Source organism: Rhinoraja longicauda, chromosome 30, assembly GCF_053455715.1.
Source record: "Rhinoraja longicauda isolate Sanriku21f chromosome 30, sRhiLon1.1, whole genome shotgun sequence".
NCBI classification, from domain to species: Eukaryota; Metazoa; Chordata; class Chondrichthyes; order Rajiformes; family Arhynchobatidae; genus Rhinoraja; species Rhinoraja longicauda.
The window spans coordinates 19,866,844-19,893,933 of NC_135982.1; the positions used below are offsets into that span (position 1 = coordinate 19,866,844).

General features: G+C 43.5%; 1 protein-coding gene across 6 annotated transcripts in view; it reads right to left on the minus strand.

Moving 5' to 3' along the window:
* Positions 1-1,033: 1,033 nt before the first annotated feature.
* Positions 1,034-27,090, minus strand: part of ajap1 (adherens junctions associated protein 1) — a 237,146-nt gene continuing 211,089 nt past the window's right edge. For 5 of the 6 annotated variants that reach the window (XM_078425014.1, XM_078425015.1, XM_078425012.1 and 2 more), the window contains exons 5-6: positions 17,266-17,392; positions 1,034-4,622 (exon numbers count right to left, since the gene is read on the minus strand). In XM_078425014.1, coding sequence (XP_078281140.1) covers positions 17,320-17,392 — 73 coding nt within the window. In that variant the 3' untranslated portion in view covers positions 1,034-4,622; positions 17,266-17,319. The remainder of the gene's footprint in view (positions 4,623-17,265; positions 17,393-27,090) is intronic. The other variant, XM_078425011.1, reaches the window with a different exon arrangement.

The window sequence follows — 27,090 nt, forward strand, 5'->3', positions numbered from 1 at the left end:
TCCTTCTCCCCATAACCTCCGACACCTGTATTCATCAAGAATCTATCTATCTCTGCCTCAAAAAATATCCATTGATGGCCTCCACAGCCTTCTGTGGCAAAGACTTCCATAGCTTCACCACCCTCTGACTAAAGAAATTCCTCCTCACCTCCTTCTTTAATTCTGAGGAACGTCCTTTAATTCTGATCACCTGGTAGTTATGATGAGTTTGACATTGTTTTACGATGAGTGAGGCTGCTGAGTAAATACAATGACATTCCTGGAAGACGTCAGACTTGAGTCCAAACACTGGGGGGGAGGGGGGACTCAAATATACCAAGGAAGTGAAACTGGGTGGTGATGCTTAAAAATGGGTAAAAGGATGAGTTAAAAAACAAATCTTTCAAACCAGTAAGTCAAAGATAATCTAAAAGCATGGTGCTTTCCTATCGCATAAAGAAATCAGTTATTAATGGTCAACATCTTGGTTAATGCAAATTGTAAAATGGAAAGAAAAAAGGTGGTTGATTAATCTTGAAGTCATATTGCCCTGAAGCAGGCTTCAGCAACACCTGCATTACAGTGAGGTTTCTACTTTCAAATCAGTCCAACTTGGTTTACTGCCAAGTTTTGGACTTCCAAACTCAGGCTTGGAGATTCCCTTTTTTTTGTAAAGTCTCAGTCTTACTCCTGCTTGTTATCAGTCATGCTGGTGCACTCGATTGTAGGCTCTGCTCAACCACCATCGCTGTCCAGAAGGAAAACCATGGTGGATATTCCCGCAGAAACCACGTTTCCGTCTTTGGCATTCTCTGGTGCAAAATATTAGTTCTGACGGGCAAAGGAAGGATCGTGACAATTCGGAAGAATGGTATGGAAGATACTTCGAGTCTATAAAGCCTTTTGAAACATCTGATTCCGTGGCATGAACAAATGTGGTCAAGAGGAGCAAAGGCATCAGTTACCAAAGGTGCAACAGGAAAAGGTTTAGTTGTAATATTGGGGTTTGAGATTACTTGTAAACAGTGCACAAGCATTTTATCTCAATACTGATTTTCTGTGTGTGTGTGTGTGTGTGTGTGTGTGTGTGTGTGTGTGTGTGTGTGTGTGTGTGTGTTTGTGTGTGTGTGTGTGTGTGTCTACGTGTCTGTGTTTCTGTATGTGCCTGTATGTGTGTGTTTGTCTTATGTGTCTGTGTGTCTGTATGTGCCTGTATGAATGTGGTGCATGTCTGTGTGTGTGTGGCTGTGTGTGCGCATGTCTGTGTGCATGTGCGTGTGCACATGTGTGTGCACGTGTGTGTGCAAGTGCGTGTGTGCATGTGCGTGTGTGCATGTGCGTGTGTGTCTCTGTGTGCACGCATGCCTGCGCGTGTTTGTGCCTGGGTGTGTGTGTCTTTTAACAGAAGTGGCCCAAATTTCAATTGTATTAAGTAGATCTGTCCGAGTTTCAGCTCAAAACACACGGCAGTTTCTTTCACAGCTTGTTAATCCAACTGGGATGGCAAATGATTAATCATCTCGTGAGTTCTATCTGGGTTGCCTTTCTCAGTTAACAAAAAAACATCAAAGGCCAGGATAGAATGATAAAATGCATTTTTGTAATGAACAGGTGTGGATGATATTCTGGGCCTGTGCTTGCGATAATTTTGCCTTGGGAATAAACTAGTGTTTATTTGGATGGAAACTGGAAAGTTGCCCTCAGCCACTTGGTCCATGGAAGTGTCTAAATCCCACCCATATCGCAACCTTGATTGAGCTAGCTGACCATTCCAATGGGCCATAGGGTGAGTAGATTTGGTAGAGAAGACATTTGAGTTGTTGTGCTGGATCTAAAGTCAATGGAGCCAATTGTTCTACATTTACCATGTTAGCATTAGCAGACAAAGACTAAAGAATCCTCTGGATATTTTAGTCAGCAAATCGTGTGAGCTACCACCTTTGTAGAAGATCGGTGCAATTCACACCAGGACCTTAAAGAGGGTCAGTGTTAGCAGAACAGTGCTGGGTAAATGATTGGAAAGGGATGGTTTAAGGTTTAAACCCCTAATTGGCAGTCCTCTCATCTTATTCTTGTCTGAGCCCTGTTTCAAACTTAGCCCAGAGTTCCTGCTCTACTTAAGAAGTAGTGCCTCTATTTGAGATTGTAACCTAACATCGGCACCAATCAAACAGTCCCCTTTAGCAACCAGCACATTGGGCTTTGCCCAATTGTGTTTGTCGTTGGCAGCTGGTTGTGCAAGTCAAATGAGGGCAGCTGCTGATAGGTTTTATGTGCAGGAAGGAGCTGCAGATGCTGGCTTTACACCGGAGATAGACACAAAGTTCTGGAGTAACTCAGCGGGTCGGGCGGCATCTCTGGAGAAAAGGAATAGGTGACATTTTGGGTCAAGTCCCTTCTTCAGACTGAGAGTCGGGGGAGAGGGAAACTAGAGGTATAAAAAGGTACAGAACAAATCAGAGCTGGCACCGAAGACTCAGGAAAGGTGGAGCCTACAATGGTCCATTGTTGGCAGTGGAAGAGGTGATAAAGAATGGATATGAACAGTGGAACTGGCAAGGCTTAACTAGCATAGGTTTTACACAGACTGAATCTCCAATGTGGTCAAAGGGCGTCAATTTGTGCTCATTTTACCACATTTCATACCCCCAAAATCCAGCACTCAGCTTTGAAATGTTCTTTGAACTAGACTTAACACCTCCTCAAACTAAAATTGCCTTTAATCTAGCTACAGCATCCCTTGGGTAAAGGAGGGAGCAGAAAGCTTACCTCATGGTCCTCACTCATGGTCCTCTCCCATCAGTAGCTCTGCAGTGAAAGTATACATCCAGACAACATTCCACAGGTCCTGCTAACACATGGAGCATGGATACTTGGGCAAGGTCAGGGAACGGGCAGATGGCTGGTCAGAGTCTTAAGGTTGGAGCAGGAGGGAGAAAATTGAACAAAGGAACAGGGCAACGAAAAATTGCTCACACTTGTAGACCTAGCTCCTCCCCTGACACCAGGTTAAAAATAACCTCAAAGGGAAGAGTTAGCTTTCAACATTAAACAAGAAACCATTTAGAAACAGTGCTTTCCTTCCACGGGGCCCATGGTTAAAGCCCGCTTATTCTACCACGGGAAACGCCTGTTGCTGAATGAAATTTTATTTTATTACACAGTATAATTTATATAATGAGATATTCACGTAATCTGAAAGGAAAAAAACCCCACAGTTGTCATGGTTATGAACTATTTGCAAGACAATAACAGCATCATTGCACAACAAAACAATGCAAAGCGCAAGTTATTCAGTCTTCGTAGTCCACACACAGATCCTTGTCCACGCCGGATGCTTTGATCTGTGTTCCATTGCTCTAGGTATTTGCACAACGCAATTTTAAGGGGAAAAAACTGCCAAAAAACATCTGTAGAAACATAAAAAGTCCTTTGCTCCTCAGAGGATCACAACTCTCTCTGCCATTTTGTAGCTTGGTTAAAAACAAGCAATGAAGTGCGAGAAACTATCAGCTAGACCTCATGAGTGTACAGCGGGTTTATTTGGACATTGGTGGGGTGGCTGATATTTCTCCATTTTAATCTTCAGTCACCACCAATATAACCAGAAAACCAGATTTAACAGTCTCGATTTGCTTCATTTTTCTATTTGAGAATATTAAGTTCCCTTCCATAGAATATGAATTGATCCACCAATCCAAATCGTCACCTATAAATTTTGGGGCCTACAAGTGACGGAGGGGCCTCACTGATTTGCAATGCCGTCAGTGAGTGCATCCGTCACCATGGCAACATTCTTCCGCCATGTTTTCACTAGAGGATCTGCCTCCACGCTGGACCCAATGGAAGTTCAAAGGTCATGAGCTCCTCCAGCGGAATGTGTTGAAAAGACTCCCAGGCATAGGCCTGATAGGAATCGGGAGGTAGAAATCAAGGACAACTCCAGGAGTTAACCTGGTACATTCTCTCAGGGGGTTGGATAGATACTCACCCACAGCCCATAAAAAGTTTTTAGGGGGAAGCAAGCCAGAACATAAGAGGGGATCAGAAAAATAAATCAAGATTGTGAAGAGTAAAAATCATTAACTCTGCTAAACACGATATACACTCTGGTTTAAGTGGAATACACTGAATTCAAATTTCTCATCACTGCCTCAAGACTTAATTTTAGCAACAAACACCACTTTAGGAAATATCATTTCTGAGTAGGGTTCCATTTACAGAAAGAAGAGATATTATTTCTCCCGGACAAAAAATATTAAATGCTGCTCAAAGAGTTAAGTACTGTTAGTGGATCGTACCAGCCTGCAGTCTCTAAGTACGTGGCATCTAATGGCACTGTTGGTAGTGGATCCTAGTTCATCAGATTGTATCTCCACTGCGGACACTTCTGAAAGGTCATCAGTCTTATCGGAATTTGGCTGCCATGTCGTTCTCCTCACCCAACGTTGCGCGCCATTCCAATTTCTGGCAAAACGGTCAATTCTTCAATACCTCTTCCATACTTTCTTCTTCATAAAATAATGTTATTTTATTGGCATCCACGCTTACAAAAATAAACACGATTCTCTTTGCTCCCTGTCCCACGGGTGTGCAAAAAAAAAGTCGACATCCGTGTGTTTTACAGATTCACCAGTGGAATCCTGAGGACAAGAAAATAAAGAACATGAATGTCAAAGAAAGAATTAACCAGATAAAAGTTTACCCAAGCCCAAATCCCTATTTTTCCTTAAAGACCAATGCAACGATCAGTTCATATAACACGCAGGGAAAGTCATAGAGAATGGAAGTATTAGGAAGTATTGCTTGTATAAGAGCAATGGGCCAATTTATTAAGCACTATCTACACTTAGAAAATACGAACAACACCGTGAACATTCAGCACGTCAGGAAGCAATGGTGGAGAGAGAGACACCGTGACTCTTCGAATAACGAGAGTTGCTAAGCATGAACAGACTTTAAGCAGGTGGATAAGGAAAATAGAATGATGACAAGGGGAAAAAAGATGGAGTATAAAGCAAAGAGAAGATGGAGAACTTCAAAGCGGTTTAATACTGGGTAGAGCTACAGAAACAAAAACAAATGGGATGACAATGATTACATGCAAAATGTAAGAAGTGGAGACATCATTGTGTGGTCTGTGTAAGTATTCCGACTGATCAGAGAATGTCTTGTTGGAGAATGCAGTTCTGTATTTCAAGGTGGGTTTGCTGTGGAGATTGAACTCATGAAAAGGTGGTCTCAGGTTACCAGAGCATCTGAGTTGACTTGACTTGACTTGAAGAGTATCCAGTGCTATGAGTCTGCACCGCTTAAACTACAGCATGGACTCCATGAGATGGAGCCTGGAGCTAATGGATCAATAGGCCAGCATGAGCTCCATGCCCCACTTGACACTTGCAACTAGAATGCCCAATGACACCTCAAGGAATTGAAGGTGGAATATGGAACACCCATCTCCATTGTCCCGGACAGCTGTTCACGCAGTTACAACCCAAAAGGTCTGCATCTTTGGATCCCTACTTAACTCCCAACTGAGCTTGAAGCCCCACCTTTGCAACATCATCTGCACCACCATCATCTCATCCTTACTAACAATGAAACCCTCACTCAGAACTACATCATCTTGATATCTTGATATCTACAGCAGTCCTTCAGCACCAGCAACAAAACCTTGAAGGTCAGGCTTTATTGCTCCTGTTTACCTGCTCCCTGTGGTTCACCCTCCTCCTTCTACCTCCCCTGGTCCTCTCCAGATTCCATTGGCATCACACTCTTCCATTGGTTCCAGATCCTTCCCTCCATCCCCCCTATCCAAGCACACAGTCCGGTCGAGACAAGTAACATTCAGAAGCAGGAGGAGGCCATGACAGTAGCTTCTGCAGGTGGAGTGAGTCGGGGATGGGTGGGAAGAGCTCCAGGGGAACAAGACCACCACCATAATCACCACCACAAACCCAGTCTCCTCTCCCATGGTTGTGTCTCTGGGGCACTAGTGTGATGTAGAGGCAAGTTGCAACGTTAGTCATGGTGTTACTGTTTACAAAGTTGAAAGACCATAATAGAATTTGCTAAGCCACCTAGTTTCAATGTACCCAGTAAAACAGTGCACAGAAAGGTGACACGAATGTGTCAACTATTCATTTGCCGATTGTCAATGCCATTGCTCTTTTTTTCTGAGAACTCTTTTCTTTATCAGAACGGAATCCAGGCCCCTCGCATTTTATGCATGTTGGATTTATGCATTGTTGAAATAAATGTTTCATTAATGCCGAAGCATATTTTTAAAATAACGCGCAATTTTTACACTTGTTTAAATGTACATGTTTAATTTGTGCATTTGTAAATTTTGTGTTGCTTTTCAGGAAGGTAACATAACCCGCGTAACGTGCAAGGTGCCTGTACATACACGAGGGAGTTGTTGGGATAAACTGGACCGATGGTCTCCACAGCCAGGAACAATTCTTGGCGCCATAAATATAATACGCCGTGCCTCACGATGAGGCTTTCACACAAGTCGCCATGTCTGCATTGCCTCACAATAAGAATAGTTCCATCAAAACCCCCACTTGTACGGTCAACTGGAAACTGGAATCTGGCAGTGTGCGTTTCCCCTCGAGCTTCCACTGGCCTGTCACATGCCAGAGAAAACCTGGGAGACCAACAAAGAGAGATACTGTGGGCTGCCACTTAACTGGGCATCTGGCCAGCCGGTCAAGGCCTGTCAGGGACACTGGGACAATTCACCGACATCTTTCTCCCATCACATTGCCGCTGAAAACAGCAGAAACAATTATGAATACCATGAAGATAGACACAAAAAGCTGGAGTAACTCAACGGGACAGGCAGCATCCCTGGAGAAAAGGAATAGGTGACGTCTCATGTTGAGACCCTTCTTCGGACTGAAGACAGAAGAAAGGTCTCGACCCGGAACATCACCTATTCCTTTCCTCCACAGGTGTTGCCTGAACCGCTGAGGTACTCCAGCTTTTTGTGTCTATCTTCGGCAAAAACCAGCATCTGCGGATCCTTCCTACACATGAATACCGTGAAACCCCTTTGAGTGAAGCAATAAACTGCTCATAAGTTGACAACACAGTGTGGAGATTGACTAACACAGTGGGAGAGCAGAGTGCCCGATCAGCTCTGAATCCGGGATTTGACTTTCCTCATATGAAAGTCCAACGGCACACGGTCTGGCTGGTCCCACACTATTTCCAAATAAACACTGAGATGGAGCTCACAATTGCCACAATTCACTGTAATGTGATGCGAGGCTATTTTAGTTTCGATTAGTTTTGAGATACAGTGCAGAAACAGGCCCTTCGGCCCACCGAGTCCGCACCAACCAGCAATCCCCACACATTAACACTATCCTACACACACTAGGGATAATTTACACATACACCAAGCCAATTAACCTACAAACCTGCACGACTTTGGAGTGTGGGAGGAAACCAAATATCTCGGAGAAAACCCACGCAGGACATGGGGATAACGTGCAAACTCCTTACAGACAGCACCCGTAGTCGGGATCGAACCTGGGTCTCTGGCGCTGCAAGCGCTGTAAGGTAGGAACTCTACCGCTGCACCACCCTATTCGTCTCTTTACATGTACTGGTCACAAAAGATAACTGAGATTTTTAAGTCAATCTAGTGAGAGTCAAACAGCTCAGTGACCGAACAATAAAGGCCTTCTCAATTAAATTCTCGGAGTCTTTCAATGGCTTAATCAGTGTCACATGTATTGACCCACAAGGGCTGTGGAAAGTCTGATTTGGCAATGACCCTGGGAGCTGCTTCCTTGACTCCACTTTAAAAGATTAAGATAAATGGGGCCGAACATTCCAGACAAATCCAATCAAATGCTAGACTATCTTTCAAATGACCTGAGTGACAATGGTGCATGTAATAATAGACACTCGCTAAAATAGCAGTTGTGGAATCAGTATATAAAACCTGGATTATGAAAAGAACATTTAACCAGCTCATTGCCTATGTAACCATCGTGACATTTAAAAGGTATTTAGATGCGTACTTGGAAAGGAAGTATGCAGAGGAATGGTCAGCATGTACAAGGTGAACTGTAAGGAGTGGGTTCTGTGCTGCACGTTTCCATGGTCCTATGATGTACTTCATTCAAGCCTGCTAAGTTTAAGTTTATGTTTAGAGATACAGCGCGGAAATAGGTCCTTCAACCCACCGAGTCCGCGCTGGTCAATGATCCCTGCACACTAACGCTATACTACACACACGAGGGGCGATTTGCAATTTAACCAAGTCAATTAACCTACAAACCCGTATGTCTTTGGAGTGTGGGAGGAAACGGGAGCACCCGGAGAAAACCCACGCGGGCACAGAGAGAACGTACAAACTCCACACAGACACCACTCGTAGACAGGATCAAACCCAGGTCTCTGGCGTTGTCAGGCAGCAATTCTACCGCTGCGCCACTGTGCCGCCCCAACTGTGATGGTTAGATACATATTGTTAATAAAACGTGAGACAATGTGCACTTATATACCAACTTTTTTAAATGTCTCAAAGCTCATTCCATCCTATGAGCCATTTCTGGTGTATGTTCCCTGTGCAATCTAGGCTATACCATAGATAAAGAGCACACAGCAAGCTCCCACAACAGTAACATGATCATGACTAGATAATTTGAGGTAGAAATTTGTCCTTGGTCACGAGCTGTAAAGGCCATGATATGGTAGCGTACAAACATCGTAACTGCTTCCAAAGTTCATGTCCACTGATTTCAGTGGAATCAAGTTTAAAAATCAGAATACATAAGTTCCCATATCAGGTACTGGTTGAGGGCAACAAGGAAAAAGTATATTTTAAGGGCTGGCTAATAGGTATTCACTGGGGAACTGGAGAGAACTGTTTTCAGGCGGCTGAATCATCCTACCACAACCAGAGAGCAGTGCTGAAATACCATCTACCTCTTTGAGGACCCTCGGACGATCCTTGAACGGACTTTGCTGGCTTTAACTTGCACTAAACGTTATTCCCTTATCATGTATCTGTACACTGTAAACGGATCGATTGTAATCATGTATTATCTTCCTGCTGTCTGGTTTGCACGCAACAAAACGCTTTTCACTGTACCTCAGTACACGTGACAATAAACTCAACTGAACTGAGAATTGGGACTTGGATTAAGGTACTATTGTGGTAGCCAAATGGCTACACATCTGACCGCACAGCATTCGCTCAATAAAGTATTCACTGGATGGCGAACTGACAGAAGCATCTGCTGCAAATCGGCCATTTGAAAGTGTCTCTTTACCCTATCAGCCAGACAGCTTAATGTCCGAACTGGCACCTCTGTGGACCTGAATTTGCCTCCGAGGGTCCTCAAAGAGGCAATGCGCCGAGCATTGGAGTTTCTTGCAATGTTGAAATAATCCATTGGTTTTAGCTGTGGCCCACTTTCACCTCTTGAGTCGGACCTTCTCATGTAACGTGAGCAGGTATTTCAGTCAGTGCCGATTATCCAAAGGAACATGTTTTTAGCCACATTGTTGAAGCACCAGCTTTAACATTAGGACACAAGGGATGGGAACAGGACGTGGCCATCTGATGCTTCTAGCCAGCTCCATTATTCATCTCGTCCAAGGTTAATCTTCTACCTCAGTGCCATTTTCCAGCACTATTCCTATATCCCCGAATTCCCTTAATGCCCAGGAATTGATCAGTCTGAGCTATGAATGGAAGTAACCTGTGAGTTTCCAACGGCCTTTGAGTAGAGAATTCCAAAGCTTCACCACCCTCTGAATGAAGGAATTCCTCCCCATCTCAAGTCTTAAATGGCTAATGCTTTCTTCTCACACCGTGTCCTGGTTTCCTCAGTCAGTTGAAACAAAAGATTATATGCAACCACCCATTACAAAGCCCAAACTCAATTGCTAACTGTAATACTGCTGAAGGTTGCAAGTCCATGTTCTCCGAGATGGAGCAACATTTGAATTGCAGACAAGTTTGGATTATCAATAGCAATCCTTGCCAATATATTTGTGTTCCTGTTATTCATTTTAAAAACTATTTTTATGCAATATTTCGAGCAACCAGATTATTTAAAACTATGTACAATGTAATAATCATTTATTAATTACATTGGTGAACATCCAGATCTATTTCTTGAGGAGCCACCATCTTCATGACTTTAGGTTTATGGTTGTTTTCAGACTATAAATACCATGATTGGAGATCCCCCACTATTTCATAAGTTGCCATTCCCCTCACACTCCTGAAGGTTACAATAGGATATCTGGTTTACACAGTACTTACCAGAACCTTAATGTATAGCAATAAAGTACCTTTACACTTCAGAGACCTCAATCATTATAGCATCTAACATGGGAACTCAAACCTAAATGAAGACCAAAAAACTGCTGAAGCTACAAATCTGAAAACTCTGGAAAGACTCAGCAGATCAGGCAGCATCTGTAGAAGGAGAATCAGGTTTAATGCTTCAGGTCCAGATCTCTTAGCAGAACTAGGAAAGAGAGGTTACAAGTTCACTTTTAGTGGCAGAGTGAATTCGAGGGAGGGGATGGGATGTAATGAGAGGCAAAGGAAACAAACACAACGTACACAGATAAAGAAGAATGATCTGAACCCAACTGCAATAGCTAGGACTACATTAACTGATCTAGCTTAGTTCACAGATACAGCGCAGAAACAGGCTCTTCACACCGAGTCCGCACCGATCAGTGATCCCTGCACATTAACACTATCCTACACACACTAGGACTAAGCCAATTTACCAACAAAGCTGTATGTCTTTGGAGTGCGGGAAGACACCGAAGATCTTGAAGAAAACCAATGCAGTCACAGGGAGAAGGTACAAACTCCGCGCAGACAGCGCCCGTAGTCGGGATCGTACCCGGGTCTTTGGCGCTACAAGCGCTGTAAAGCAGCGACTCTACCGCTGCGCCACCATGCCACCCTTAAGTCGTTAGTCTCACCCTATCAAAAATATTTCCTTTGCTCTACCTTCCCTTCCCCCACCTTCTCTGTGTGACTAAATACTAACTTCTTTCCTGTGTTTCCCAGTTCTAATGGAGAGTCCCGGACCTGTAACTCTGCCTGGTCTGTGAGTGCTTCCATCCCTTTCTGTTTTTACTCATACACCATACGAAGGAAGATGGAACATTTGCGAAGAAGTTGTAGCATGGAATCAATTGTATGCTGTTTGGCACAAGAGTACATGGCGAGAATGTCGGTTGATTTGTTAGGCAGTGTAAATTTTGAAAGTAGGTTCCTGGGCAGATAGAAGTGTTGGCCTGGAGATTCGATGCAGATTAATGAGTCATTTTGGACGCGGGACCCACTGGCACGGTTTCAGTATTTCAATGCAGACAGTTGTTAACACATTGTCCATTTAGACAATAGACAATAGACAATAGGTGCAGGAGGAGGCCATTCGGCCCTTCGAGCCAGCACCGCCATTCAACGTGATCATGGCTGATCATTCTCAATCAGTACCCCGTTCCTGCCTTCTCCCCATACCCCCTGACTCCGCTATCCTTAAGAGCTCTATCTAGCTCTCTCTTGAATGCATTCAGAGAATTGGCCTCCACTGCCTTCTGAGGCAGAGAATTCCACAGATTCACAACTCTCTGACTGAAAACGTTTTTTCTCATCTCAGTTCTAAATAGCCTACCCCTTATTCTTAAGCTGTGGCCCCTTGTTCTGGACTCCCCCAACATTGGGAACATGTTTCCTGCCTCTAACGTGTCCAACCCCTTAATAATCTTATACGTTTCGATAAGACCTCCTCTCATCCCTCTAAAAGGATTTACTCACTTAATCAGGAGGAACATTTTCCATTGACAAAGTATTAATACTTTTTGATTAGTTTTGCTATTAGCATAATAAAAATAAAATATTTCATTTAATGATTTCTCTTTAGTGCCACACCTTTGTCAACTTAGTTGGGGGGTTTTTTAATCTGATGTATGAAGATATTGACAATGGCATCTATCCAGCTTCACTCCAACTTAGTCAGTACACCCAAAATATATGGGAAACAGAAGTTCCCACAGGCTTTACTTACATTTGAAAGGCTTTCAAATGGGAACATTCTATGGAGCAGCTCGTCATGGCCAGTTTATTGATTAACGTATAGCACAATTTCATTGTAAAACAATTCAAATTAAAAGAGTCACACAATCATGTAACATTAGACAAAAGTGGGATAAAATGCTTCTTCACTGATCCAACTTTCAATTCTAATGACTCTTGTGAAAACTTGCTCTTCCTGGGCAGATTGATACTGGCTCAATGCCAAAGTGACCTTCTCCCACTTAAATAGTATTTTTCCCTTTTAATTCAGCAACTGAATTAGAAACTGACCCGATTTTTAATAATTAGTTCCTTGAGCAATTTGCATCTCGTATGAGCAAGGATCCAATGGTAATGGTTGAGGATAATTATCAGAGTTTCTAAAGCCCTAATTCGAATGTGAGAAATAGAACAGATGGGATTTTATTGTCACTTTTATATATTAGAATATATGAGTAGATGGCAAATTAATGACTCGTTTTTTGTCCTTGTATATCTGATTCATTGAGGTGCATCCATATTTAAAAATAAATAATTATTATATGATACTTGTACAGTAAACAAATCACCTACTCCTTCATGGCTGCGCAAAATTGATAGATTTCCCCAGAAGATTTACCCTCCCCCTTTGATGAATTCTTGCCCAACTTTCAGTTACGCCGTATCTGAGGAAAGATGTGCTGGCTCTGGAGAGCGCCCAGAGGAGGATTACAAGAATAATTCCAGGAATGAGTGGGTTAACGTACGATGAGCGCTTGACAGCACTGGGCCTGTACTCGCTGGAGTTTAGAAGGTTGAGGGGGGGGACACCTCATCGAAACTTACGGAATAATGAAAGGCATAGATAGAGTGGATGTGGAAAGGAAGTTTCCATTGGTGGGAGAGTCTAGGACCAGAGGTCAGAGCCTCAGAATTAAAGGGCGTTCTTTTAGAAAGGAGGTGAGGAGGAACTTCTTTAGTCAGAGGGTAGTTGATCTGTGGAACTCATTGCCACAGAGGGCGGTGGAGGCCCAGTCAATTAATATTTCTAAGGCAGAGATAGACAAATTCTTGATTAGAATAGGTGTCAAGGGTTATGGGGAGAAGGCTGGAAAATGGGATTAGATCAGCCATGATTGAATGGCGGAGTAGATGCGATGGGCCGAATGGCCTAATTCTACTCCTATAACTTGTGAGCTTGCGAGTTCATGTCCAAGTACTTTGACGTGAAAGTTATGGATTACAAATGACATCATCAGTTCTGCAGCTGACTTTTGATGGCTTCCATTATTTTCCTCTAACTATTGTCTATTGCCTCTTACTGTTGTAGACAAGGGAAGGGAATAGATTGAAGAACAGTTTTAACATGTGTTAACATGACTGAAGGTGATGTTCACATTGATCTTGAGTCACGTTAACACATGTTAACTGTCCTTCAATATATTGCATATAAATAACTTCCCTTGTTTATAACAGCAAGAGGCAATAGCCTTGTCTCTCATCACCATGTTCCAGGTTGATCTATTAAGTCCTTCTGATGCATCGACATGTGCCTGCCTTTCAACTGAACTTGTGACTAGGGGTGGGAGCTCCATCCCTTCACAACAGATACTACTCTGACTGATAGAGGTTAACAACAACCAAGGCTTGGATCTTAACCTTCTTGATTGGTACCAAACTGAACTGTCTGACATAATTACTTTTAAAAATAACTGAGACATGAGCTTAAGTGGAAAAGTCTGATTTTCCTCGAGACCATTTTAGAGTCAGACCAATTAGAATGCAAGTTTTGCAAATCCGAGCTCAACTGATAATCCTCATTTAGAAAACCTCACAAATTCAACACCAGAACTTCAAAATATATACCCATGCACATATTATTCCTTGCATTAAACGGCAATGTCTCCGAAAACTCTATGAAAACTGTGAAATTAAAGACACACTTACAAACCCTTCATGCTCTTGATCTTCCAATCTACCTCATTGAGGCATTTGCACTTTTTTTTAAATCAGCACTTTCGCTGTAGCAGTAATACTATATTCTACACTCCATTTCCTTACTCTTCGTACACTACCTGTTGTACTCATAGATGGTATCATTGCACTCATGCATGGTCTTTATTTGCCTGGGTAGCATGCATAGTTTCTCCACTGTATAGTTTTTCCATGGTTAAAAAAATGGCAATCTCTCTACACTCATGGAGCTTCTGCTCATTTGATGTTCACAAATGATTTTTAATATGCCAAAAAAAGGAAAATGATGGATCCTGTGTGAAAATCTTCATGAGCAATAATTCGTGAAAGGGGAATGTGTAAAGGGATTGGAAATAATGAACAGTGTTCTCTAAGACACAGTGAATCACTCTCTTCTCTGTTCACCACCCACCACTCCCCTTCCCTATTATGTCCAATGCTACCCAGATTGTCCACCATCATCCATTGGTTACACGGTGGTGCAGCGGTAGAGTTGCTGCCTCACAGTGAATGCAGTGGCGGAGACCCGGGTTTGATCCCGGGTGCTGTCTGTACGGAGTTTGTACGGAGTTTAGAACGGAGATGAGGAAGAACTTTTTCAGTCAGAGAGTGGTGAAGGTGTGGAATTCTCTGCCTCAGAAGGCAGTGGAGGACAGTTCGTTGGATGCTTTCAAGAGAGAGCTGGATAGAGCTCTTAAGGATACCGGAGTGAGGGGGTATGGGGAGAGGGCGGGAACGGGGTACTGATTGAGGGTGATCAGCCATGATCGCATTGAATGGCGGTGCTGGCTCGAAGGGCTGAATGGCCTACTCCTGCACCTATTGTCTATTGTCTATTGTCTATTGTTCTCGCCGTGACCGCGTGGGTTTTCTCCGAGATCTTTGGTTTCCTCCCACATTCCAAAGACGTACAGGTTTGTAGGTTAATTGGCTGGACAAATGTTAAAAAAAAATTTAAAAAAATTAAATTGTCCCTAGTGTGTGAAGGATAGTGTTAATGTGTGGGGTATCTCTAAAACTAAAACTAAAACTCCAGTGCTCCCTAAACTTTATATGGCCATATTTCAGTCCAGAACCAAGCATCGCTGCCCTATCAACCCACTTCACCGCATTACATTGACTTTAAAATTTCTGTAGAGTTACTAAAATCCTTAAACCCTCTGGTTTTTCGAATTTTCATTCTTATTCTCAGAGATATCCATCAGCCTTGCTGGTGTTTTGCCTTTAGGCTCCTATGATTCACCTTCCCATTGTAATAAGCATCTTCGACTCTCAATCCTACACTTTGATATCATTCTCCTCAAGGCCCAAGCCTTTCTTTTAAACTCACCTTTGTGAATAAGATTTTTGTCGTCCTTTCTTTGGCATGAGGTCTGTTTTCTCCTTAACCTCCTGTGAAACACCATGGCAACATGTTTTTCAATGTTGACGGTGTGATAAGGAGTAGATTCTGCTTGGGTGTTATGAAATGGTAAGGCTCAAGAAAATTCATGCCAAAAATAAATAAATATACAGATTTTTAGAAGAAATCAATGGAAAGGCCATGGATGGTTGTGAAACATTGCTTCATTCAATGCCTACATAGACATTGTTTATGTCATTTTTTAAAAACATAAATCAATAAAGTAAACAAGACGGAATGGAATCAATTCATACAGGACCGGAGGGCAAAGGCAGATTCCTACTAATTCCAATCCCTTCCTAATTTTTCATTAAGTTTAAGTTTTTATTATCTACAAAGAAAGGAATACAATTGTTTTTTTTAATCTGGAGAATGTTTCTAAGTTGGTGATTTCATTCAGAAACCAATGCAAACACAATTGTCTTTTAGAAATCCCCTATCATTCATAGTTAAAGTATTTGTTCACCTCTAACATCGCCATTGGAAGTACTCTTGCTAAACCAGCTGAAATTCTGCCGCGCTTTGGAAGGGTGCTACAACTCAAGAATTATTTGACATCAGCAAGTACAGCTCCTAAGATTAGAAAGGAGATCTCTTTTTCTTTATTGGAAGTTTGGTCAGGTTCACTTCACGATTCCTTCAGTCCAAACAAGATGAGCAATGCAGTGAACCGATCAATCTACCGGAGAGTTGAAAAGACTTGGTGATAAATTAATTAAAGTTTCACAATTATTAAATATGAACGCAAACCAGGTCACCTCTCCCAAGGCCACCTATTCATGAGATTAGGGTCAAATTGACAGACTCTGTCAAATCAATGTTCAAATCAATGTTCCCTGGCCTCCAAATTTTTTAATTCTGATGAATATGAATTGATCTTGTGAACGACGCTCTCCTGAAAATGATGCATATTTTTTTGGGTCACCCTTTGAATATGGCATTACTTTAGTCCGACCTTTGCTGTGATGAGTTCGAATTTTAAATTTGACTTTAAACATAGGGCAGGCAGGCCTTTTGCCTCGTTACATACCTTCGCTCTGAGACTATGCCACACTGATGGTAAGGCAAGTCCCCTGCTCCTTCGCAAGAATTAAGGATCACAATTCACACAGGTTTTTCAAGGCAGTGTGTTTGCAAGGTCTTTCTCTTGAGTGTAATTAAAAAGAAAACCTGCAGTACCAGATGGTGTGAGGTATTATTGTTGCCGCAGCAATGTTGAATGGAACGTGATGTACCTCAAGGGCCATTTATTTTGATTCGACATTTTACTTTTATTTGTGAGATTTTAAATAAGATCTAAGCTTGCTGGACGATATGACATGATACGAAACGATACAATAGAACTTTCTTTATCCCAGGAGGGAAATTGGTCTGCTAACAGTGATAGAACACAAGATACATGAAACATGAAATTCAAGTGAAGAGTGGAAAGGATTGGGGATGTACAAAGACTGTACAATAGATCCTCAAGTGGCCAGTGAAAGCTGGAAATATCTTAATCTTGATACAATATACGTTAACTGAACATTAAAGAGCCCGAACCTTATAAATTTTGGAAATATTGACGATGATCCCAACCAATATAAGTAGGATGCCATTATAATTAAGGAATGGAATTGGTGTCCGGCGTGGAATGGCACCGTTATTGAGGACAATGAAAACTGCTTTGCCAATCATTGGAATGGAAGATGTTAATGGAAATATCAGCAATGTTGTCAGGTTTACACTGATGGAATTTAAACCCACTGTTTACTGGATATTTTGTTCTTTGATACCTGGCCTTGCCTCGGCTCGGACAATGTTAACAGTTAACTGTGAAAGGAGCGGATGGTCCAAACCGGAGAGTCATACTTACCAAGAACTAGAAAGGTGACGTCACTCCGGCCCAGGAGTAAGAGCCTTCGGTCAGTCAGCAGGAGATCTCAAACCATTTCTCAGAGACGAAGGGCACTGGGATTAGCTGCCGTTCAGATGGGGGAGTTCTGCAGTGAGCAGAGAAATGGGCTTGCACGTGCTTGCACGTAATACACAACAAGCAGGCCCGGCCTGGCCTGGCCTGGCCTGGTCAGGCCTGCTGTAAGCCAAGCTTGAAAAGAAAAACCCTGCGCAAAGTGGCACTTTAAGTTATTAGAGCATCCACCTCTAACCTTTAATGACAAAGACTCTTGAGGCATTTCAAACAAAGTCTTTTTTTTTCCAATCAAGGCCCCCAAAACCTGGCGTGTTAATAACTTCAATTTCAAGTGAAAAAAAATTAATTCCTTTTTATGGAATTTAGTTCATGGAATTAATTAAAAATTAGGAGGCTGACACCCTTAATAACAACAAATAGCAATCATCAATTAATCAGTTAAATTGGGTCTATTTTTCCTTAATATCTTCACACACAGTTAACCTTCCACCATAGCACTTTAGAATGTTTGTAGATTGTGGGTAAAGCTACCATTGAATTTTACAATAATCAGTGATTATTTACTGGTATGTTAGTTTCTTGCTATAAAAATCCTTGGAGGGGGACATATTGGAGGCAGACTCATGCAGGTATTTGCTGCATCCAGTCAAATGCATCCTTCCCACTTGGGCAGCTGGGCAACCTTGAGCTAGGCGTACAGCAGTGGGTTGACTTCTCGCCACCACTGCACATACTGCTGGCCTAACTGAGAGTCCAACCAGATGAGCCGCCATCTAGTCTCAAATGCATCCTCACACTTACAGGGCTGGATGGTAGCCTTAACTCTCTCACACTCTAAAGGAAACACCCCCCCCCCCCCAACAAAAGTAAACGATAAAAATCCTCCAATACAAGTCATTCAATTCTCAAGCGTTTTAACTGAAAATAATTCACTGATTGCGGATTTGAGAAGCTGGTTGCCATTCCTAGTTAGAAAAATCATAAATTGATCTCAGGAGTGAAAGGATTCGGAGCGATGCCAACATCAGCAATTGTCAAGGCGAGACTGTAATTCCAAATGGCGAATGGAAATTGCAAATTCCAAAGGGTTCTCCTGAAACACCCAGAGTTTCCAGGATAAGACCCAGAAATACATCTGTTATTGTCGTTTCACATGTATTGTTCACGTGGGCCAGAGCTTTCCTCTCATCAGTTTTCAGCATTTCCCTCTCCTCTCCTGAAGGCATTGACTCCTGGGCACTTGCCCCAAATGACCGCTATTCATCTGTTAGGGTTGTCTGATCCCAATCTGGATATGGACCAAACGCGGGCAGGTGGGATTAGTGTAGCTGGGACATGTTGGCCGATGTGGGTAAGTTGAGCCCAAGGGCCTGTTTCCACACCGTAACACTCCATGACATTGTTATATTACTTAATAACGACAGTAAAAATAACAATTAGGAGAGTGGAATAAGCAATGCTCCTCATCTCCACCTCTACACATTTACCCATCCCTCAACCTTGTATTGTCTCGTCATCTTTCCTGGCTGAGATAATCTGAGATAAACAGCCAGATGAAGGGTCTCGACCCGAAACGTCACCCATTCCTTTTCTCCAGAGATGCTGCCTGACCATCTGAGTGACTCCAGATTTTTGTGTCTATCTTCCGTTTAAACTAGCATCTGCAGTTCCTTCCTACAAAATCCAATTAGTGTTGTAAGAGTTTGGTGATCTTCGGCTGAGTCCAGCTCAGACATTCTCTGAGTATAGACTGGAGTTACATAATTACTCCACTGAGTAATACGAGTTCTTTTTGTACCCAGATATAACAATTAAATAATGATTTAAAATCACTACAAAAAAATGATTAGAGGTGAATCCATTAGAAAAAAAGTAACAGGTTACAGATTTGTGTTTAATAATGGAGACTTGATTTCCCCTCTTCGAGGCAAGATATTTTATACATTCAGCTCTATCCAGGTTTTCCGTGAAATGTTGGCTGCTTTTAACTATACATTGTTAAAGGGTTCTAGGTGGCACGGTGGCACAGCGGTAGAGTTGTTGCCTTACAGCGCCAGAGAACCAGGTTCGATCCTGACTAAGGGTGCTGTCTGTACGAAGTTTGTATGTTCTCCCTGTGACCATGTGGGTTTTCACCGGGTGTTCCGGTTTCCTCCCACACTCCAAAGACATACTAGTTTGTAGTTTAACTGGTATCACAAAATGCTGGAGTAACTCAGCAGGTCAGGCAGCATCTCAGGAGAGAAGGAATGGGTGACGTTTCGGGTCGAGACCCTTCTTCAGACTGATGAAGGGTCTCGACCCGAAACGTCACCCATTCCTTCTCTCCTGAGATGCTGCCTGACCTGCTGAGTTACTCCAGCATTTTGTGATACCTTCGATTTGTACCAGCATCTGCAGTTATTTTCCTACACTACCTGTAGTTTAACTTGTTTCAGTAAAAATTGCTTATTGTCCCTGGTGTGTAGGGTAGTGCTAGTGTACAGGGTGATCGCCGGTCAGCACGGATTTGGTGGGCCGGAGGACCTGCTTCCACGCTGTATCTCTAAAGTAAAGTGGGCGGCACGGTGGCGCAGCGGTAGAGTTGCTCCCTTACAGCGAATGCAGCGCCGGAGACTCAGGTTCGATCCTGACTACGGGCGCAGTCTGTACGGAGTTTGTACGTTCTCCTCGTGATCTGCGTGGGTTTTCTCCGAGATCTTTGGTTTCCTCTCACACTCCAAAGACATACAGGTATGTAGGTTAATTGGCTGGGCAAATGTAAAAATTGTCCCTAGTGTGTGTAGGATTGCGTTGGGCGGCACGGACCCGGTGGGCCGAAGGGCCTGTTTCCGCGCTGTATCTCTAAATCTAAAAAAAAAATCAAAATCTAAAGGTTGCAAACTCAGGTCCAAGTTGAACAGGCAATGAGATCAATGTCGAAAACAGATCAAAAGTTCTTAAAGGCAACAAAACAAACATAAAATGGTAAATATATACACAAAGGTAAAAGATGGGAATCTGCTGAGAAAAAAAAAAAGCATAGTGGTTGGCTGGTGATGTGCAAAGATTAATGTGAGGAAAACAGAATTGTTATGCTAAATTAAAAGCATCTCATTCTCATCCAAATATTATTGAGTATAATAAACAGATCTTCCCAAAGAGAACGGCCAAAAAGTTAATGGAAAACAGAATAACAGTGGAAGGAACGGAGAAACATTCATCAGTGGGTGACTGATTTTTTAGGGAAAATATATCAAGATGTCACTGGGTGCTGTGTACATACCAAATAAGAAAATTAACATGAGTTTGATGAAGTTGATGTCCAAATAATAAAATTAAATGATAGAAATAATAAGACTCGGAATAAGTTCGAGGAAGGCGTTATTTTAGATAGGTTTTGGAACTTGGAGTCCTCAGGGAAATGCGATTCCAAGTCTGTATTTTTAATAGGTTGTCTCATGATGGATAGTTCCCAAGGATTGGAAGGAAGGTAATATTTATCCATCTTAAAAAAAAAATGGTGACGCCCCAGTTAGCTTTGGCCGCCAGAGTATAACATCAGTAATAAATGGTTGTGGGAATCATTAAAAATGGAATATAAAATTCCTTGGTGAGAGACACGTTCGAGGCAGTCTCATCACAAAAAAGTAACGTGGTGGAAATTGCTTGTATTACTTTCTAAGTTCCAAAGTCTGAGGGTGGAAATGCCCCAGCAGAGATTGTCTACATAAAATTCTGAAAAAGATTTAAAGACTGTTCTGCACAAGACTCTGATAATAATGGTAATATATTGGGCAGAACTGAGAAGAAGCTGACAGGAAGATAGATACAAAATGCTGGAGTAACTCAGCGGGACAGGCAGCATTCTGAGCATTCCTATCTACGGGTGCTTGTCTGTGCAGAGTTTGTACGTTTTCTCCCCGTGACCTGCGTGGGTTTTCTCCGAGATCTTCGGTTTCCTCCCACACTTCAAAGACGTACAAGCTTGTAGGTTAATTGGCTTGACATAAATGTAAATTGTCCCTAGTGTGTGTAGGATAGTGTTAGCGTGCGGGGATCGCTGGTCGGCGCAGACTCGGTGGGCCGAAGGGCCTGTTTCCTCGCTGTATCTCTAAACTAAACTAAACTAAACCAATCCATGTTGTTCCCAGGCACGTCTATTGTAAACGTTTAGTGGATGTTGTGATGGAATGAGAGTATATAGACCTTGTCCCAGCCTGCACTGGACTGAATCAATAAGGCATGCAGCATATTCTGATAAGGTTTAACCTAAATGTCCGATGTACTCTGCCAATCTCAGTGTAGGTCAATGTGGTACGTTTTCAGACTCCATTAGTGTTCTTCCTGCCACCTGCAGTAACTGGTTTACTAGACTTTCAAGAGAGGAACGTGACTGAAACAGATGTGAATTTTACAAGCAATTTTCAGGACCTCAAGGAATCCCACAGTGCTTTACAAGCAATTAAGTAGTTATAAAGTCGAGTCCAAATAAATGAATAATAATGTGTGAATTACTGATGTGTGAATGTCTGGCCCTGTATTATACCTTCCAGCCGTATATAATAATAAACTTAATCAAACAAAATAAAGTACTTGATCACTCTAAAGAAATACCCTTTCTTTCAGGCAGCACAGTGGCGCAGCTGGTAGAACTGCTGCCTCCCAGCTCTGGAGCCCTGGGTTCAATCTTGACCTCGGGTGCTGTCTGAGTGGAGTTTGCACGTTCTCCCTGCGATCGTATGGGTTTGCTTCGGGAGCTCCGGTTTCCTCCCACATCCCAAAGACGTGCGAGTTTATAGGTTAATTGGCCTCTGCCAATTGCCCGAGCGCGTAGGGAGTGGATGCGAAGGTGGGGATGACTCAGAGGCTTGTGTGAAAGGATGATCGATGGTCGGCGTGGACTCGATAAGCCGAAGGGCATGTTTCCCTGCTGTAGCTTTCAATAAATCAATCAAAAAAGGAGAGCGTGGCTGTTGAGATTTGATTGAATGAATTTGATTCTTTGATGCAGGTGTGTGTGTGTGCGTGTGTGTGTGTGTGTGTGTGTGTGTGTGTGTGTGTGTGTGTGTGTGTGTGTGTGTGTGTGTGTGTGTGTGCGTGCGCGTGCGTGCGCGTGCGTGCGTGCGTGTCACCAAATGTAATGAAAGGAAGGAAATGCTATTTGTAACAGCACAACCCAGGGCCTGGAGCAATTTACACCGAAGTGTAAGCTGATGTAGTAATGTAGGGAGTGACACGGCAGTCTATTTCACACAACCAGGTTTCAAAAACAGCGACTCGAGGATAAGTTGATAATCTGTTTTTAGTGGAGGGAAACCTTTTCACTGCAGGGTATGCAGCTGCTCCTTATACTTCTGCAAACAGTGGCATGGGATTCCTTGCACCTACATGGGAGGGCAGGCGAGACTTCAGTTTGGTACAGCAATCGAAAAGACGATAAATCTCTAACCCTAACCCAGTGTGAAGAAGGGTCCCGACCCGAAACCCTCACCCCATCCTTTCTCTCCAGATATGCTGCATGACCTGCTCAGTTACTCCAGTTGTGTCTATCTTTGAGAAATGCTTATGTTTATTTAATTGATGTATGATTATAAGGACTATCACCAAAACCCAAGCAGTTAAACATCGCCTAACATCGTGGAGCTGGAGGTCTTGCCTGGGACTGACTTTGAGCAGGGGCGTGGACTTAACATCTGAGCCGATCCCTTGCCTGGGATCGATGCTCCAATGGCCTGCGGACGTTAGCATCAAGGAGCTCGCAGTCTCGGGGTGAGACCGGTCGGGAGCTCCAAGCTGCACGAGGTTCGACTGGTCCCGACCCGAGGTAGATCGCCGGCGCGGGGAAGCTGAGACCCCCCCCACCGGATGCAGGAGCTTGATCGCCCCGACGAGGAAGGCTCGCCGCCGGCTACAGGAGTCAAGATTGTCCCATCAACAGAAGGTTAGAGGCCCCCGAACCGCTGGAGTATAAAGAAGGGAGAGATTGAACTTTTTTTTTGCCTTCCATCACAGTGAGGAATGTGGAGGAGTCACTGTGGTGGATGTTCGTGTTAAAATGTATTTTGCGTGTCCTGTTGTCTTTTTATTGTTATGACTCTATGGCAAATGAAGTTTCTCGTATGTTGCAAAACATACTTGGCTAATAGCGTATTATTGTGATTGTGATTGTGACTGTAATTGTGTTCTAAAACAGCCACAACTGCACTCCATATCTTCCCCTTTGCTCCATCTATTGTACTTGAGTTTGACTTGATTATATTTATGTACAGTACATCTGACCTGTTTGAAGAGCATGTAAAACGCAGCTTTTCACTGTACCTCGGTACATGTGATGATAATAACCCTGTGGAACAGCATCCCTCTCCCCATCAGAACTGCCCCCTCCATCGACTCCTTTAAGTCCAGGCTCAAAACCTATTTCTACTCCCTAGCGTTTGAGGCCCTCTGAGGGGGCGCTGTGAACTGTTTATGTATGTGCTGTTATGTTTGTGTGCCATTGTATGTTCGTTCTTAGTACCTGAACTGATGTCCAGGTGAGACAGAGGTTCACCTGCACCTCCTCCAACCTCATCTATTGCATCCGCTGCTCCAGATATCAACTTATTTACATCGGCGAAACCAAGCGCACACCTGCGCTCGGTCCGCATTGGCAAAACTGGTCTCCCGGTGGCCGAGCACTTCAACTCCCCCTCCCATTCCCAGTCTGACCTTTCTGTCATGGGCCTCCTCCAGTGCCATAGTGCGGCCCACCGGAAATTGGAGGAACAGCACCTCATATTTCTCCTGGGCAGTTTGCAGCCCAGTGGTATGAACATCGACTTCTCCAACTTTAGATAGTTCCTCTGTCCCTCTCTTCCCCTCCTCCTTCCCAGATCTCCCTCTATCTTCCTGTCTCCACCTATATCCTTCCTTTGTCCCCCCCCCTGACATCAGTCTGAAGAAGGGTCTCGACCCGAAACGTCACCCATTCCTTCTCTCCTGAGATGCTGCCTGACCTGCTGAGTTACTCCAGCATTTTGAGAATAAATACCTTCGATTTGTACCAGCATCTGCAGTTATTTTCTTATACAGCGCTTTGGTCAACGTGGGTTGTTTTTAAATGTGCTATACAAATAAAATTGACTTGACTTGACTTGAACCCAAACATCTGATGGAAGGATGCAAATGAATGATGCCACGATTCATTAACTCATTTTTGTGATTTGTTGACCCCAAAGTAAATTAAACCAGCCATTTCTGGTTGGAAAACATAACTAATGCATCAATTGATCGTAAAATCGCATCCTACCCCTACGACCAGCAAGTGGTGAAGAAAGCCACTTTCCCCATCAAGTACATAATCTTCAAAGAACATCAATGGTTAGACACAAGGTGCTGGAGTAACTCAGCGGGTCAGGCAGCATCTCTGGAGAAAGATGATTGGTGGGGTTTCGGGTCAGGACTGAAGAAGGGTCCCGACCCAAAACGTCACCCATCTTATTTTTTCTGCAGAGATGCTGCCCGACCCGCTGAGTTACTCCAGTACTTTGTGTCTATCTTTGATATATAATACCATATGCAAGAAAAAAAACTGCAGATGCTGGTTTAAATCAAAGGAAGCCACAAAGTGCTGGAGTAACTCAGCAGGTCAGGCAGCATCTCAGGAGAGAAGGAATGTGTGACGTTTTGGGTCAAGACCCTTCAAGACCCGAAGGGTCTCAACCCGAAACGTCACCCATTCCTTCTCTCCTGAGATGCTGCCTGACCCGCTGAGTTACTCCAGCATTTTGTGTCTATCTTTGGTATATAACACCATATGCAGTTCCTTTCTACAATATCAGTGGGTTCTGTGCAAAGAGCTTCTCTCGCAAACACAGGCAACGCATTAGAAATGTAAATTGTAGACTTTGTGTGTGGTAACCAATGGTTTTCCTCACCACTTTACCACTGACCTCATCAGTCTGGAGGTGGCACATAATTGGCAGAATTATCACCAGAGGGTGACAACAATAAAGGCCTTGGTGATTCATTCAGTAAGATGTGCCATCAATGTCAATTCTGAAATATATTTCCGTTTAGTTTAGAGATACAGCGCGGAAACAGGCCCTTCGGCCCACTGAGTCCGCACCGACCAGCGATCCCTAACACTATCCTGCAAACAACTTGGGTCAATTTACATTTATACCAAGACAATTAACTTACACACCTGTAGGCCTTTGGAGGGTGGGGGGAAACCGAAGATCTTGGAGAAAACCTACGCGGTCACGGAGAGAACGTACAAACTCTGTACAGACAGCACCCTTAGTCCGGATTGAACTCAGGTCTCTGGCACTGTAAGTGCTGTAAGGCAACAACTAATTACCCAAGTCAAGAGCAGAATTGAGCAAGTGATGGGGAGACAACCACGAGCCTAGGGTCAAAAACAAACCTTACAATTGTGGATGGAGAAACTGATTCAGTGCATAAATAGTGGGAATCTTCAATATGAATAGAACCTTGTAAAATTGTATAATGGAGTCATAGAGGGTCATGGGGACATACAGTGTAGAACCAGGCTCTGCAGCTCAACTTTCCCACGCCGGTCACCATGTCCCTAGTCCCACATTGCCTGCCTTTGGCCCATGTGCCTCTAAACCTGTCCTATCCATGTACCTGTCTAATTGTTTCTTAAATGTTGCGATAGGACCTGCCTCAACTACCTCCTCTGGCTGCTCGTTCCATACACCCACCACCCTCTGAGTGAAAAAGTTACCCCTCAGATTCCTATTAAATCTTTTCTCCTTCACCTGAAACCGATGTCCCCGGTTCTCAATTTAGATTTAGATTTTTTAGATTTAAAGATACAGTGCAGAAACAGGCCCTTCGGCCCACCGGGTCCGCGCCGCCCAGCGATCCCCGCACATTAACACTATCCTACACCCACTAGGGACAATTTTTACAATTGCCCATCCAATTAACCTACAAACCTGTACGTCTTTGGAGTGTGGGAGGAAACCGAAGATCTCGGAGAAAGCCCACGCTGGTCACGGGGAGAACGTACAAACTCCGTACAGTACAGCTCCCATGGTCAGGATCGAACCTGAGTCGACGGCGCTGCATTCGCTGTAAAGCAGCAACTCTACCGCTGCGCCACCGTGCCGCCCATACTCTGGGCAAGAGATGCTGTGCATCTACAATGAAACTAAAATGTGAAGGTGTCCTGGTAGAATTAGGGTTAAGATTTGGAGTGTGAATTAAAATAGGGGAACATTAGTCAAGTTTACATCTGATCTCAGCCAATGTTCAGTCAGCAGATGTAACTTGTAACGTCAGAATGCCAGCGATGTTGCCGTTCAGAACAATAAAGATGCTTTTGTAGCGACCATAGAGAATGGTCCAGGTCGTCGAACCCTCGGATTGGCCAGCGAGGTCACGTGGGAACGCGACCATGGGGATTGGTCCAGGGAACGACATCGCTGATTGGCCAGCGATGTCATGTGCGCGTTTGGCGCCCGTTTTAGTCAGTTCGGCGAAGTCTTCAAGGAAGACAGTAAGTTTGTATTGGTTGTCCTGTACCTTGTTGTTTAACTCTGTATTCGTGTATTGCGGCTGCAATAAACTTCGTCTACAACCAACAAGTTTCGGACTCGCCATATTGGTGACCCCGACGTGATCTGGACGATCACCGACTGAGCAGGAACCCGACGCCTCGTTGACGATGACCGAGCAGGGCACACCGGAGTCAAGCGCGGCAGGCGTTCATCTTCCGTTATTTTGGACGTACGCACCGCAAGCTTGGTTTATCCACGCCGAGGCTCAATTCCATAT